This window comes from Protopterus annectens, chromosome 6.part0, assembly GCF_019279795.1.
Source record: "Protopterus annectens isolate FY-2018-M chromosome 6.part0, PAN1.0, whole genome shotgun sequence".
NCBI lineage: Eukaryota > Metazoa > Chordata > Ceratodontiformes > Protopteridae > Protopterus > Protopterus annectens.
The window spans coordinates 874,102,325-874,118,464 of record NC_056737.1 but is presented as its reverse complement, the minus strand read 5'-3'; the positions used below and the strand labels follow the sequence as shown (position 1 = coordinate 874,118,464).

The window sequence follows — 16,140 nt, the reverse complement described above, 5'->3', positions numbered from 1 at the left end:
ATTCTCAGCATTTTAAGCATTTTTGTATGTCTGAACTCTCGACTAGCACTGTGTTGAATTGAGGAGATTTGTCTTGTTTTTGTTATTTATTAAATATTTTAACCCTTTCAACTGTGGCTGTTTTGTGTAGAGATAATTTAAACTCGAGTAATTGCATATATTTAGTGATACTGTCCAAACTACTCCAATAAGCCCTGGTGTTCGTCATACTAATTGGATGATGATAATATTGCACAGTAAAATTGGACACCCTTTGATAAGGGTCTTAGTAGTTATTAATGGCAGGTGGCAGTGATTTCTACCTTACAGCCTGGGCAAAGAAGGGTGCATAGCTGGAGAACCTGTGCCAGCCTTCCCCAGGAGTGTGTGTTTGTATTCAACTGATATGTCAAAGTATGCGTGATGTTCTTCGTGTTTCGCTGTTGCAGTCAGTACACTTGGGTTATCCTGCTGGCAGGCTACCCTCAGTCGGCCTGAATTCCAAAGTCTAGGTCCGGCGACCATTGCTATCTCCTCTTCCCTGACGTCTGTGCGCTAGGGGTATGAAAGATGCAGCAGACACCATTTTCTTTAGTCTTTCTTGCCTCACGGTGCCCGAAGCAGAAGCAGTTCGCAAGTGCCAGTGGGCCGACTACTGAGATTTTCATTTTCGAATTTCAGATCCGAAGTTTTCATTAAAAGCTAAGTACCCTGTTGGGGAAAACTTTTTTCTTGCTCCAGACCGATGTCAGAAAGTTAATTGTATTTCTTGTGAGAAGCAAATACCTCATAAGGATTTTCATTCTTACTGTATTCCTTGCCTAGGCCCTGACCACGACGTTGCTTGTCTTTTGTGCTAGATTTAACCAGCGCACTATAAAGTGCCAGTATGATTTTGCTTTTCACTATTTTGGCAGAAGATTTAATTACACAATGCCGTCTGATAGCCAACAGACTACTACCGCAATTCACAAGAAACACAAGGAAAAAGAAAAGGACAGACATCAGAGGTCTAAAACCGACTAGGCTTCTTCTAAGCCAGTCACCGGTTCGCCGGCTCTCAGTGAGGTGCTTTCGCAGCCCCTGACGCACGCTACTTTGGACCCACAGGCCGCTACAGACTGCCACGTGGAGTCTCCTAGGCCGCTGGAAGCTCAAGGCGTTGGACCTTTGGAAACTGTTCCCTCAGATGGGTCCAGAGCCACTGTGCAGGCATCGGCTTCTGAGGGTGTTTTCAGACCTACTAAATTGTACATTAAAGCGACACCAGTCACAAAGGCAAAGACATATAAAGCATCTTTAAAGACAAAGAAATAAGTACAACAGCTTCATGGTCAGGCCTCCATGCCCAAAAAAACAGATGCTCAAAATGGCCGAAGACTTAATTACTTTGATCAGGGGTTCCCATCCCCCTCCTGATAAGAGGCCTAGGCAGGAGACAGAATATGAATCTTCAGATCAGGTTTCCATTTCTTCAGATTCCACTTCTGTTCAGGAATACTCTTTTCCTCCTTATGAGGATTCTGATGCTGAATAATCTATCCCTTCAGCCTCTCCTCCTGAAGATTACTCTTTTGGAGAAATCTTGCATACCATGAGGGAACATTTCCACTGGGAGAGCCTAGATTATTCTGAATCTAAGAAAAGGCTCAGGGACTTTCTTTTACTCCCACAACACAGGCCCCTAGCTATTCCGCCTGTGTTAGACATTGTAGATGTATTTTCAGAGTCCAGTCTGACCCCTGACTCCTTACCTCCAGCTCCTGTTAAGCCGGACAGGTACTACAGGGTGCCTGACTCTCATAAATTCCTTTTCAAAAACCCAGCTGCTGACCCAGAAACTATTTCTCAGGGCCCCAAAGGGGTCAAAGCATCCACTGCAAAAAAACCTACCCCACTCTGACAGGGATTCTAGGGCATTAGACAGATGGGGAAAGAAGATTTACACCTCTGCTACCTTGGCTATAAGAGCTTTAAATTGTCAATTTCATATGCTCAAATATCAGCAATGTATCATGTCACTGCTTAAACAGAAAATGTTGATAAATTCTGAAGGTGCAGAAAACCAAGAAATGCAGGATTTATTGCATGCAGCTGAGCAAGTTGGAAAGCATACTTTGCAATGTGGTTTTGATTCTTTGGAGGCCTCCTGTAGGGCCGCTGTCACGGGTTCTGTCATTAGGAGGCATGCTTGGTTAAAGGAACAAAATTTACCAGATCATGTTAAAGCAAAATTATTGGATGCTCCATTGCAGCATGATACTTTGTTTGGTGTTAAAGCAGAAGAGGTGTTAAAGAAAATGGGGGACAAAGTGAAATCTATGCAGACAGTCAAGGATTTCTTACAGGTACAGCCACCAAGATTTAGCAGACACTGGCCTACTAAGAATTGGTCCTTTCCAGTGTCAGACAGACCACAAAGGGGCAGATCCCAGCCCCAAGGTTCATACAGGTCTAAATAATGGGGCGCTTCTACCTCCAAAAGTGGAGAAGACAAATCACAGCCTTACAGGAAACGGTCCCAATGACTTCCCCCTGCCTACGCCAAGCTCTTATCTTCTGGCAGCACCTTTAGGGGGAAAACTAGCACTTTTTTTCTCAAAATTGGCACATAACCCAGGACAAATGGGTCTTAGTGTCACAGGGTTACAAGTTTCACTTTCATACCCTGCCAAGGGCAAACAAGTTGGCCAGACCTACCAAAAAAACAGTGGGCAGAGGCACAAAAACAAGTCTCATCCCTCATGGACATGAGGACCATTCAACAAGTACCAGAACAAGAGCAGGGACAAGGATTTTATTCAAGACTGTTCTTGGTACCCAGAAAGGACAAAGCCTGGAGACCAATACTGGACCTATCTATTCTAAACACATATCTGGATATACCAAAATTCAAAATGTTAACCTTACAGCAGCTTCTGCCCATGCTGGGCAAGAAGGCTTGGCTTGTGACTTTAGACCTAAAAGAGGCATACCTGCATGTCCCAATCAGACAAACATGCAGAAGATACCTCAGATTCAAAGCTGGCTGAATGCACTATCAATTCTCTGCACTGCCCTTTGGCTTATCTACTGCGCCCAGGGTCTTCACACAATACCCGGCACCAGTAATTGCATTCTGCAGACAGAGGAATTCAAATATATCCTTACTTGGACAACTGCCTCATTCAAGCAGAGAACAAGGACATTCTACTACAGCATCTGGTGTTTGTAAAAATTACTACCATGCCTAGAGTACACAGTCAACGAACAAAAATCAAAAGTAGTACCCTCTCAAGAGATAATATTCCTGTGTGCAAGCTTAAATACAACTGCCCAGATGGCTTACCTCATGTCAGACAAAGGCAACTGACTACCTACTTCATAATGTTGGCAACAAAGGCCAAACTTCTGCATGCTTTGGGCTTCTTGGCATCCTGCATTTCTACTAATTCCATATGCAAGTCTGCATATGAGGAAACTTCAGTGGTACCTAAAAAGTGTTTGGACTCAGCATTGCCACAGCCTGGAAACAATAATTACTCTCATTCCCTGCCTACAACATGAGTTTCGATGGTGGGCGAAGGCCTGTCACCAGAACAAGGGATAGCCATTCACCTTACCTCCAGCCAGGCAGACATTGACAACGGATGCATCAGATTATGCCTGGGGGGCACACATGGCAGGAAGATGTATTCAAGGCACATGGTCCGCCAACCAAATGCATCTACATATTGATCAAAAAGAGATGCTAGCTGTTCAGAATGCTCTGACAGCCCTCAAGGACCTACTTCATCCTGGACAACTACTGATAGACAAGACAATACCACGGTCATATGGTATATAAACAAGCAGGGAGGCACTCATTCTTACCCCCTCTGCAGACTAGCCATGACTTTGTGGGACACAGCATTGACTTACCAAGTACATCTGCAGGCACAATTCCTGCTAGGAAAGATAAATACTCTGGCAGACGAACTAAGCAGAAACCTCATGGATCCCCACGAATGGAAATTGGATCCACAAGTCTTCAACATGATAACAAGGAAATGGGGATGCCCGGACATGGACCTTTTTGCCTCCCCTCACAACTGCCAACTAGAGAGATTCTGCACATGGACTTATCACAGACAAGCATGGAAAGTGGATGCCCTATCTTTCACGTAGAAAAACTTAACAGTATATGCCTTTCCTCCACTGCCTCTCCTCCCCAAGGTACTCCTAAAGGTCAGACAAGAGAAGCCAAAAATGATACTGATTGCCCCAGACTGGCCCTGCTAGTACTGGTATCCAATCCTGAGGAACTTGTCTCATTGCCCAGCCTGGACCTTACCTCAAATACCTCACCTACTGTCCCAAAAAACAATCAGATCCTGCACAGCCAACTCAAAACCTTAAATCTGGCAGCATGGCGGATACTGTAGTCATACAAAACACTACTCTCACTAAAGCGGTGATGCATGTCATTTTGGAAGCCAGGAGGCCTAGTACTAGAAAATCTTATGTTGCAAAATGGAAGAGATGCTGTGCCTGGAACCAGGCACAAGGAATTGACACAGCAGTACCAAATATTCCTCAGATTTTGCAATACTTAACTGAGATGTTGGACAAAGGCCTATCCTTTTCATCAATTAAAATTCATGCCTCTGCCATTTCGGCTCATTACAATACAGAGCCACCAATCTTGTCTCATCCTTTAAGGCAATACCTCAGAGGAGCCAAAAATGTAAGGCTTCCAAGGAGATCACAAATACCTGCATGGGACCTCAATTATGTTTTGGAAAACTCACTTTGCCCCCTTTTGAGCCAGCCGCTACAGCTGATATAAAGTTTTTATCTTGGAAAACAGCTTTGCTCCTAGCAATAACCTCTGCAAGATGAGTCTCCGAGCTACAGGCACTCATGGCTGTAGAACTTTTTATTTTTTATCCAGACAGGGTTTCTTTGAGGACAAACCCGACATTTATGCCTAAGGTAGTGTCCAGTGTGGCCCTTAACCAAACTATTCATCTACCTACTTTTTATTCAAATCCAGAAAATAAGGGGGAGAGAATTCTGCATTCTTTGGACATACACAGACAGCTATGCTTTTACTTGAACAGAACCAAAGCTTTCAGAAAGACTGAGCAACTACTAGTGGCATATGCTGCAGGGTCACAAGGAAAGGCTATTTCAAAGCAGACTATTTCAAAATGGATAGGCCACTGCATTCATTTCTGCTATTCACAATATTGCAAACCAGTGCCTAAGGGCATTAGGCCACATTCTACCAGAGCAGCAGACACTTCAGCAGCTTTCCTCAGGGGAGTACCAACCAAAGGCATTTTAGAGGCTGCTACCTGGAGTTCAGTGCACACCTTTACAAGGCACTATCATTTACCACTCTACTCTAAATCCAGGGCAGGCTTTGCCACTGCAGTTCTGCAGGGCCTCATAGCTGCTCCTAATGCTATTTAGCACCAGCCTCCCAACCATAGCTTTGGGACTCAACTCAAGTGTAATGACTGCAACAGTGATACACGAAGAACATAGTACAGTTGTGTACACTTGCCATAAATGTAGATGTTAAAGTGTATTCACTGTTGCAGTCCAGGTTACCCACCCACCATCCCCCTTCTCTTTCCTGTAACTTATCTACACCTCTCTAATCTATACAACCTATGTGGTGTATTTGCCTGTAGATGAAGGTATTGTATATTTTGGTGCATGCATGTTTTATTGGCATATTTTTAGCGTACCCTTTTGGGGGCACCTGACATCTGGGGCAATAAAAACTAAAGAAAATGGCGTCTGCTGCATCTTTTATACCCCTGGCACACTAACTTCAGGGAAGAGGCGACAGCAAACGACGTTGGACCTAGACTTTGGAGTTCAGGCCGACTGAGGGTAGCCTGCCAGCAGGATAACCCAAGAGTAATGACTGCAACAGTGAATACACTCTAACATCTACATTTATGGTAAGTGAACACAACTGTACTTTTCAGCTACTTGGGCAGGGACACAAAGCAGTAGTTGGACAGCGAGGGTGCTGGAGGTTTTAGCTAGACCAATAGGCTGAGACCTGTACACTATAGCTGTGCCAGTGGGGAGTCTTATTATTGGGGATCTGGAGGAAGGGGAGAAACCAGCCCCAGACTGATCTTTGTATGCTGTTAAGGGAAATTGTACTTTACTGTGTGTACTTTTTTCCTTTCCAATGTGGACCCCCCCCTCACTGGTGTTAGTGGTGAGGATTGAGGCTCCTTGATTATTGGACCAGTGCACGGGCGTCATAATTTTGCATTCTTTTGACCATCTTATTTTTGATGTGAAAACCATCTGGAGGAGCGACAGTCATACGTATGTCACCTTAGGTGGCAGATGTTCTCTCCTAATCTACATACTACTCCCTGCAACAGGCTTCATGCATGTTCATTGCCATAGCTCTGCTCAAGTCGGTCGGACTCTTGTTATTTTTTTTTTTTTGTGGCTGTTGTGCAATCACAGCTTGATCATGGATGTCTCAGCCCAGATGCTTCTTGCTGGTCTCTTGCCTCTGCTTGGAGCCTCATGCTGCTTTCCTAGTCTTCCAGGGTGTGCAAACAGGTGTTGACCCCTCACTGCTCTCCTCCCTTATGAACCCTTGCAGTACTCCATCTCTAACTGATCCCAGGTCATCTGAGATGCAGTTGGGGCTTTATTTATCTGCCACAGTGTGTACCTACCATAATTTTAAACACTTTCATCAAACGTCTTCCCATCCCTAGGTAATGTCACTCTTAACACTTAGCCAATTTAAATCTAGATCTCCCTCTGCATAGGCCTTGCTTTTTGTTTGTTCGTTCCATCAGATGTTGCTTTTTCAGACTTGTACCACAAATCGCTCCATAACTATATTTGAATGCAACAGTATTGTCAGAATCACTTTTGCATTTGTGATTATTGCAATGCAGGTGCTACTCAGCTAGGTAATTTCTCTTCCATCTTAAAATTAATAATCATTTGCTATTAACTTTTATCACAGGATGTAAGATTTCTGCAATATTTTTACATTAAAGAATTTTATAGCTCATGCTAATCTTGATTGTTTTTCTATGTTAGCATTTTTGTCTGCCTCATTTTTCCTATTTATAGTGAGTTTTGTATTTGCGTGTATTTACATTTAATCCTGTAATATGTTAGCAATGTGTAAACTTATTTGTATACTCTACTTTTCCATGTTGGCCCAAGCCATGTTTAGAAAAGGGCTCTTGGACCAGCCCATCTATCTGGTTAACAGATTAATAAGTCCGCATGATATGTATCTGGACTTCAACTGCACCAATGTTTTTTTTAATTAACCTCAATCTTTCATTCATCAGGGAAACCTGCGTCCAGAAGATGCACTTCAGGCTTTAACCATTTATGAAGGCAAGTTCGGTAGATTAAAGGATGATCGAGAAAAATGCGCAAAAGCCAAAGAAGCTCTAGAACTTACAGATACTGGTTTGCTGAGTGGTAGTGAAGAACGCGTGCAGGTATGTACTATAAACGTGCTACTGATTAAAATGTGTAAAGGCGTTTTAATTCAGACAGTACTGTCCGACGCCAATATCTTTGGAATGTTTGTACTGTCTTTAAATCCAGTACATCAGAAAGGGATGTAATAGAATTGGGTTAAAGGCATCTTGTATTCCTCTGTTCCCTTCAGTAAACAAGAGTTTGGTTTAGACAGCTGGGTTTTTACAGCAGTTGTGATTAGTGAATCAGGTTTAGTTTTCTTTTTCTAGTCATTCATAAGGAAGCACTCCTAGAAGTCGGTCTTCGTGCATATTTCTTTAATATTTTCTTGCCTTGCTTTTGTGTGCTTTCCACCCCCCCCCGATGCTGTTCTGCTTTCTTGGGACCTTAACTTTGGCCTTTAATAAACTCAATCTACCTCCCTTTGAATGAGTTGCTTCTGACTCTGTCAAATTGTGTACTTTGAAAACCATACTTCTAGCAGCCCTTCAGCCAGAAGACGAGTCTGCGCTCCAAGGCCTGATGGCATCACTTTCCTTATTTTTCATAATTTAGGCAACTCCTTGTTTGTCTAAAGTGATCAGAGTTTATCCCTCAATCATTTCATCAGTTTCTCCTTTTTCCCCAAATCCTTAAAATAAGAGAATCCTCCCTTCTCTAGATTTACACGGACAACGCGTTATACTTTGACAAGATCAAGCCCATCACGAAGACTGACCAGTTTTGTTTTCTTTCAAAAAGTCAAGTTGAGGGACCCAGTTTCTAAACAAACTGTTACTAATTTGATTTCTAAGTCCCATTTCCTTTTGTTTTCACCATGGCAAGTCTTTACCTTACAGTAAAAGCACAATCTGCTAGAACAATGGCCTCTTGTAGAGCTTTTTTACAAAGGTTTTGACTAAAGAATCATCCTGGAAGCAGCAATTTTGTCCTCAGTACATACCTTTTACCAAATATTTCAGGGTTGATGGTTTCTCTAGATTCAAAGCTGCCTTTACCAGGTCATCTCTCTTGATTGACAGTTCGTCTAGCTCTGATCATCCATCCTCATCATTCACTCAGCTTTGACAATCACTCAACAGTTTGGAATAATGCAACCGTGTTGTAAGGAAGGACACGATACAGTTCAATAATTTGCCATAACAAGATGTTCTACTGTTCACTGTAGCAATATTCCTTCCCATCTGACTTTCCTCCTTATTTGTGTAGGGTTTTCCCTGCTTCTCATGGACAGAAGAGCAGCCATTCTCTGCTTTCTCGCTTAGCTAACCTATACTTATCTTGTATTCTCAGGTGTCTGTAGGCCTACTGGCTTTGAAGTAGTCTGAGATTTTCATGATTGTACATCTGATTATGTATGCTTATGCCCACAGGCTAAGGTTGTACTTCAGACATAAGGCTCCAAGGAAGGTTTTTGACTTTGGTAGCCTGGCTGGATGTACAGGTTATTTGGCAAAATAATCCATCAGTTTGGAATACTGCAGCAGTGAGCAGTAGGATATCTAATGTTATGGTAGGATGTCCTTCCTTGTACTGTTGCAGTATTCCTTACTAAACTGTTATCCTGCCGAGGACAGACAGATATCCAACTAGCATACCAAAGTCTTGGCTCCTTCCAAGGGCCATATGTCGGACTTGAGTCCTTATTTATAAGGCATAAAGGTACATAAGTGTTGTATGAGTGCTTAATCCTCAACTTTTGTCAGCAGTTCAAACACTACTTTTGATTTCTTTCTGCAAGTTCATCACTTTTCGAAAGATAAGTACCTTGATGAGGTCATTTTCTTTTACGTGTCATCCAAGAAGGGAAAATTTGAATGTGGGAGGCAGATTCCCTATAATGATAGAAGTGCCTTTTTGTCTAGGTTTTATCCACGACCGTACTCTGTGTGAAATTTAAGTGTTTGTATCAGACCCTGCATAGCATTCTGTTTTCCCTTTCCATGTATTTAGAGAACCGGTGCCTAAAGTTATTGGCTCAGGGAGCCATGACTTCTGAATCTGATCTTCATCTGCCACTGAAAAAAAATCTTAAACATAGACTTCTGCTGTCCAGCCTCTTTGCGATATCTCCAGATTGGTTGAAGAACCAGAAGACTGGTTCCAATTCAAATCAGTTCCAATGCCAGCCTCTGTCGTGACCCCCCCTGGGCTGCCTACCTCCACGTCTGCTGAGATTGTGCCTACATCTACTTCAGACAAGGTGGAGGAAACCTTCACTGATTATTCCAGAGTGGCCTAAGGAGACTCCCAAATTTTTGATTGTGAAGATGTCCTTCTGTTCCTATGTTACAGTATTAGTGTGGGATTCTCTGCCTCAGGGGACCCAATCATTTTGCTCCTATACAAAAGCTTAAGCCTGCTGGTTGCTGCAGGTGCGTGGGACTTCACACGTAGGGCCATAAACCAGGGACCTTAAATGTGATTTCTGCACACACAGACCTCAGAAATTTTCGGCCGCAGTCAACTGTCACATTGATCGTTTTGCTCCTCTACTTTCAAGACGTCTAAAAGCCAAGTACCCCATTGGGGATTTTGCTTTGTTTAGCATAAACCGCTGGGTGCTGGCAATAGTACAAGAGGGGTATTTCCTGTCTTGGAAAGAAAAGCCCCTTACAAGAAAGGGGCATTCCAATCCCCCCCCAAAAAAACACCTGCACCTTATTTCTCAGATCTTACAGGATCTCCTGAACCATGCAACTATAGAACCTTATCCCTTCAGGACAAGAAGGAAAAGGCTTTTATTCAAGATTATTTCTTGCCCCCCCCCCCCAAAAAAAAAACAAAAAAAAAAACAAAACAAACAAAAAAAAAAAAAGGATCTTGGAAGCCATTTCTGGATCTGTCCTTTCTAAACCTCTTTCTAAACGTTCCATTATTCAGAATGTTATCCTTCGAAACCCTTCTGCCACTATTGCCAGCCCAGGCCTTTATGGCCACACACTACCTAAAGGAGGCCTACCTCCATATCCCCATAAAACCCTCTTACAGAAAATACTTGCATTTTACTGGACCCTGTTCACACTTTCAATTTACAGCCTTGCCTTTTGGTTTATCCACTGCACCCAGGGTATTCACAAAACGCCTGGCTTCAGCAATAGCTTTTTGCAGAACCAAAGGCATTCAAATTTACCCCTACCTAGACATTCTCATTCTGGCAGAAAGAGAGGACACCCTACAAAACCACTTGCAGTTAACCATTTCCCTGCTACAAGGCTTGGTGTTGACCCTCGCCATCCCAAAATGATCACCAACTCCTCTGTAGGACAAAATATTTCTGGGTTGCAGGATCAGAACAGACCTGATGCGGACATTCCTCCCTCAGGACAAAGTTCTCTCCCTCTCTAGCCACTTCCAATCCCTAATGCATGTCCAACAGGTATCTGCAAGACTAATCCCTACGTGTTCTGGGTCTTATGGCAGCCACCATCCCTATGCTGCCTTTGGCCAGGATGCATATGCGAAAACTGCACTGGTACTTGAATGTGTGGTCCCAACACGAACACTCTCTAGAGTTTGATTCCACTCTTGCCCTGCCTCAAAGCAGAACTAAGGTGGTGGATACAACAAATCCAAATGAACCCAGGCCTTACACTTTAGCCCCCTCACCAACTCAATACATGCATACAGATGCATCAGACCTAGGCTGGGGTTTACCATGAAGGGCTTCATGGTACAGGAGACCTGGCAACCTACCCTTCAAAAGAACCCTATCGATGTGAGGCAAATGACAGTAGTCGTTTTGGCCCTGAAGGCTTTTCTCCTAATCCTCCAATCAGGCACCCTTCAAATCTTAACAGGCAGTACCACAGTCATGTAGTACCTCAACAAACAAGGAGGGACCAGTTCCTACCTCCTTTGCTGGATAACCATCCAAATTTGGGACCTTGCCTCCAGAAACAACTTATCCCTGCAAACAGCATACATCCCTTTCCAGGACAACCAACAAGCAGATGTTCCCAGCAGGTCATCCTCTCTACAACATGAGTGGATGCTTAACAGGGAAATTTTTCTCAACGTTGTCCACCATTGGAGCACACCTCCGGTAGATTTGTTTCCTTACCACCTGTTCCCCTTAATTCCTATTGACCTGTCTAAAGGGCACCCTGGAGCACCACCTAGACTACAGTCAGAGTAGCCAGCAAATGGCACTTCACACTTCCTGTGGATATCATTTGGCTCTTTCTACTTGACTGTCTGACTGGGCAGTTAAGTTCTGAGGTCTGTGCATGCAGAACAGACGTTCGGGTCTCCTGAGGCGGAGAATCCCATACTAAGAATATTGCAACATGGAAGAGGAGGACAGTATATGGTTATGGCAAGATTTTACACAACTATTCTTTACTGGTTACCTTATTGAAGTCATGCAAAGGTCTCAGTGGGTTTTTCTGTAATAAAACGTTACATATACTGGTTACCTTCATTCGTGGCTTTATTGGGTTGCTTTCAGTGCACCGTTCGTAGGTCTGAGGAAGAGTATTCTTTTTTCCCTGCTTCCCCAGTTGTGAAGTAATCTTTTAGAGGGACTTTTCACATGATGAAACACTTATAATGGGACTGTTCACAAATTTCTGAGATCCAGAAAAGGTGTGTTTTGACTTCTTGCAGAGATACTCACCCTGGCCTTCAGCAGTTGCACTTGTGTTGGATGCCATCTTGGATGCTTTTTTCTTCTGCTTCCCAGCCTCCTTTTCTCCCAGCCTTCTACTATAAAGAAACCTGACAGTTTAGTGCCAGAGGCTTAAGTTTTTATATAAAGCCCTTCTAATCCTGAAGTGATTTCTTTGGCTACTAATAAGCCTTCTAAGTTATTGCCCTCTTCCAAACGTTTATTCTCTGACAAGGATAGTAGTAGGGCTGTGAACAAATGTGTGAAAGCAAGTTTATTCAGTTGTCATTTTACTTTTCAAGGCTATAAGCTACCAGACCCCACATGAGGTATGTGCTTGGCTCATCTTAACTTGGAGATTTCTGTGTGATTTGCCTGATTTCAGAAGCCAAGATGTTTGTCATTTCTCTCTTGAGCCCTGCTTCCCAGATAGCTTATCACTCTATCAAATGCAGTTATGATGCTGAATGAAGCACCACACTGTAGAACAAACCAAACATCGCACCACAAGTTCCAGGCCAGATGAATTCACTCAGTTTAGTACACACTGATGTATTAAAATAAAAAAAAATGTCTGTACTAAAAATTAAAAGCAAAACTTCAAACTCTTACCATTAAGAGTAAGTAACACTTCTCTGGTGCCTCGACTTTCAGAAAAGCCCTTTCAGAGTGCATCTTTCTGCTGGTGAGCATACACTTAAATGCCTGCATTTAATCAAGTAAATTATCCAATTAAGAATTCACTAAAAAAGCCAACTAAAAAGGTTAACTTTTAATATTCTTTTTAACCTTCTTACATTAAATGCTTGCAAGAGAATTCCCTATTCAAACCTCTTGGAAATGTTGCATCATATTTTAAAATAAATATTGCTTCTTTCCTTAAATGTTCCTTAATTTTTTCATCAGTACTAAACCTAATATTTGCTTGTTCCAAAGCAGTTGCCTGCAAACCCCTGTGGGTCTCCATTATGGTGTTCTTTAAAGTGCATAGCTACAGGACTCTGAAATCTTTGTTTTTTGATGTCCCTTATGTTCTCATTTAATCTTGCAGCAAAACTTCTCTTGCTTTCTCCAATGTAAAATAATCCACAAGGACATTTTAAACTAGAATTAGAAGCCAAAATGTTTGTCATTTCTCTCGAGCCCTGCTTCCCAGATAGCTCATCACTCTAGCAGATGCAGTTATGATGCTGCTGTGATATTTCTAGGGCGGCTGTGTGAGTGACTGAGGAGGTGTTCCTAGTTAAGGTTATAATCCCTCCCTGAAGGACATTAAGGCTGTCACTGATCTTAGATAATCAGAATCTGTTTGGCTTTGCTGCAACCAAGCTCTTCAAGATAATCATGCAGGGTAAGGGAAAGATCACGCAGGACCTTAAACAGATTTTCCTTTCTACTATTCCTAAATTTCAGAGGAATTACCCATATAAAGGCAGCCTCCCAGATGCAAGATCATCTAAGAGGGTTTTTCCTGATGAGCCATATCAGGGTACTAAGGGTCAAAAGCCTTCTTTTTAGCTGACAAATCTGCCTTTTATTTGACATTCAACCACATCAGTCCATCTGCCAGGTTCTACTTTCCCTCAGCCTGACTCTCCTTTCAGTTTGCAACAAATCATTACAGATTCCTGGGCGCTTTCCATTGTTGTAAAAAGTTACTTAACAGCGTGGAGGTCCCCTCTTCAGCATTCCCCAACTTCCTCTCTGCCAGCTTCCTTACCTTCCTTTGATTCTTCAAGAACTTTTGGTGCAGAGAACCCTTCAGCCTATTCTGCCTTCTCTGCAGGTCAAAGGGCATTATTCCAGAATGTTCTTGGAGGCCCATTCTGGATCGTTCCTTTATCAGCACATTTCTACGTTTTCTCACTCAAGATGTCTCTAGTCTCTTTCCTCCATTACTTCCCCAAGCCTTAGTGGTATCTCTTGGTCTGAAAGATGCGTAGCTTCACATTCCTATTCACTGTCTTCAGGAAATTTTTGATGTCCTTTTATTCCTGTGTTGGAGTATTCTACTTGTTGGATTTCCTGCCCTCAGGCGACTCGTGCGTCGGCTCCTACACAAAAGCTTCAGCTTGGCTGTTGCAGCATGCGTGGGACGTCTGATGTAAGGCCATAAACCAGGGGCCTTAAATGTGATGTTTGCATGCACATTCCTCAGAACTTTTCAGCCACAGACTGACTCATTGTGTGATCGCTCTTTCTTAGACGTCGCATCAAAAAGCTAAGTAACCCGTTGGGTTTCTGTTTTCCTTATATTGCCGGTAGTTATTGTTTAGGCTTGATTGTTGTAGCAATTTCTAGCTGATGTCAGGTAAAAAGGGAAAATACCAATGCGGATGCCAGATACCCCATAAAGGCGCCCACGATAGGTGTGTTTTTTGCTTAGGCTGGGAGCACAACCATTCCGCCTGCTCCATTTGTTAGTCATTTGTGCTGAAGACCCTTGTCAGCCATCTGGCTGCATTATACCTAGAAGATCAGCGGTTAGCCTCAAGAATGGATCCTGCATTGGAGGCCGCACCCAAACCTCTGCGTTGAGCCAAGATTCCTAGGCCTTCCTCGCTTGCTGCTTCGTTACCGGGCATCCTGCCAACTGCTGATTTAGGAGTTGAGGGGCGCCCAGCCGAGCCTTTAACTTCAACGATGACCTTTGAGGAAGCCGTTGCTCAGCCGACCGGCACATCTTCGGAGCTTACCCAGACATAGACTTCTGTCGATGTCAAGGGGGATCCAGATTCTGTGGTACCTCCGACCGGGATCCAGATGTCTGAAGTAGTTGCCTCTAAACCTAACTCCAGGCCAGTTCCTACTTGTACCCCGGCCAAAAAAAAAAAAACAGAAAACCAAGCATGCCTCCTCCTCTGCAGAAGGCCTACCAGATTGGCAGTCCTTCACGTCCTCCCTCGTGCAGGTCTTTATGGCCCTAGGCCTTCAGCCTCAACATCCACTACTTTGCTTTTACTCAGCCTCTTCCATCCCACCCATGACCTCTCAGGTTAGGGAAGGAAGAGCATGATTCTTCCTTTTCTTCCTCAGAGGAATCTGTTTCATATACCTCTCAGATTGCATCCCCCCAGGAATGTTATCCTCCTAATGAGGAATCTGATGAAGGGGATTCTCCCCCTGAGGATATTACCTTTGGTGAGACCATCACCAAGGTGAAAGATTATTTGAAATGGGATACTTCTCAAATGACTGACACCCAAAGGAGGTACTTTGAGCTCCTGCAGGTAGAATACTCCTTACTTGGATGCCTTTAATTCAGCAACTAAGGCTCCTGATTCTCAGCCACCTGCCCCCAAGTGTCCTGACCGCTTCTACAAGGTGCCGGAAGAGCAAAAATTCTTAAATCACCCTTGGCAGACCCAGCAGTGATTTGCACCTCCCCTGATAGGCAATTCAGACTGCTTCATTCCGCGCCTCTCCTACCCACTGATAAGGATAGTTAATCTATGGATAGGATTGCCAAGAAGGTATACACTTCCTCCACATTGGCTTTTTGAGCCACTAATTATCAAACCCACATAACTATGCTCTGGACTTGGTGTCTCAGGCCTCCTCCATGCTGGCTTCTATTCCTGACAGCCCCATTAAGGCTGACATCTCCTCAAAACTGTCCCTGGCTCAGCAAGTAGCCAGGCACTCGCTTCTGCAGCATCACAGCTGCATCTAATCTGCCTGCTCTGCAGCATCTTCTTCTTTTCTCAGGAGGTACTCCTGGCTGAAACTTCAGAATCTCCCAGACGACCTCAAATCCAAGATCTTGGATGCCCCCCTGAATCATAATTTTCTTTTTGGGAAACAATCTGCAGATCTCCAAGAATCTGCAGATCTCCAAGAATCTGCAAGAAAAAAAGTAAAGAATTGCAGGACATTAAACATCTACTGGTGTTCCCCATTCCCAAGTATTATAGAAACTGTCCTGGTTAAGACCACCTTTGTAAGGCATAACCCCCCACAGATTGGTGCTTTCAGTTCCAGATCTACAAGAGGGGCAAGAAGGCCTACCACCTTCAGACCTAATGCACCACCTCCTCAGCCCAGGCAATCCTTTCAGGACAGAGGAGGTCCCAATAATTTGCGACTGCCTTGTC

The 16,140-nt window shown here is 43.5% G+C and overlaps 1 protein-coding gene across 1 annotated transcript in view; it reads left to right on the top strand.

Annotated features, from left to right (window-relative positions):
* DYNC1H1 (dynein cytoplasmic 1 heavy chain 1) overlaps positions 1-16,140 on the top strand; it is a 3,754,902-nt gene that overhangs the window by 1,150,978 nt on the left and 2,587,784 nt on the right. The window contains exon 28 of the mRNA XM_044073590.1: positions 7,299-7,454. Within this exon, the coding sequence (XP_043929525.1) occupies positions 7,299-7,454 (156 nt within the window). The remainder of the gene's footprint in view (positions 1-7,298; positions 7,455-16,140) is intronic.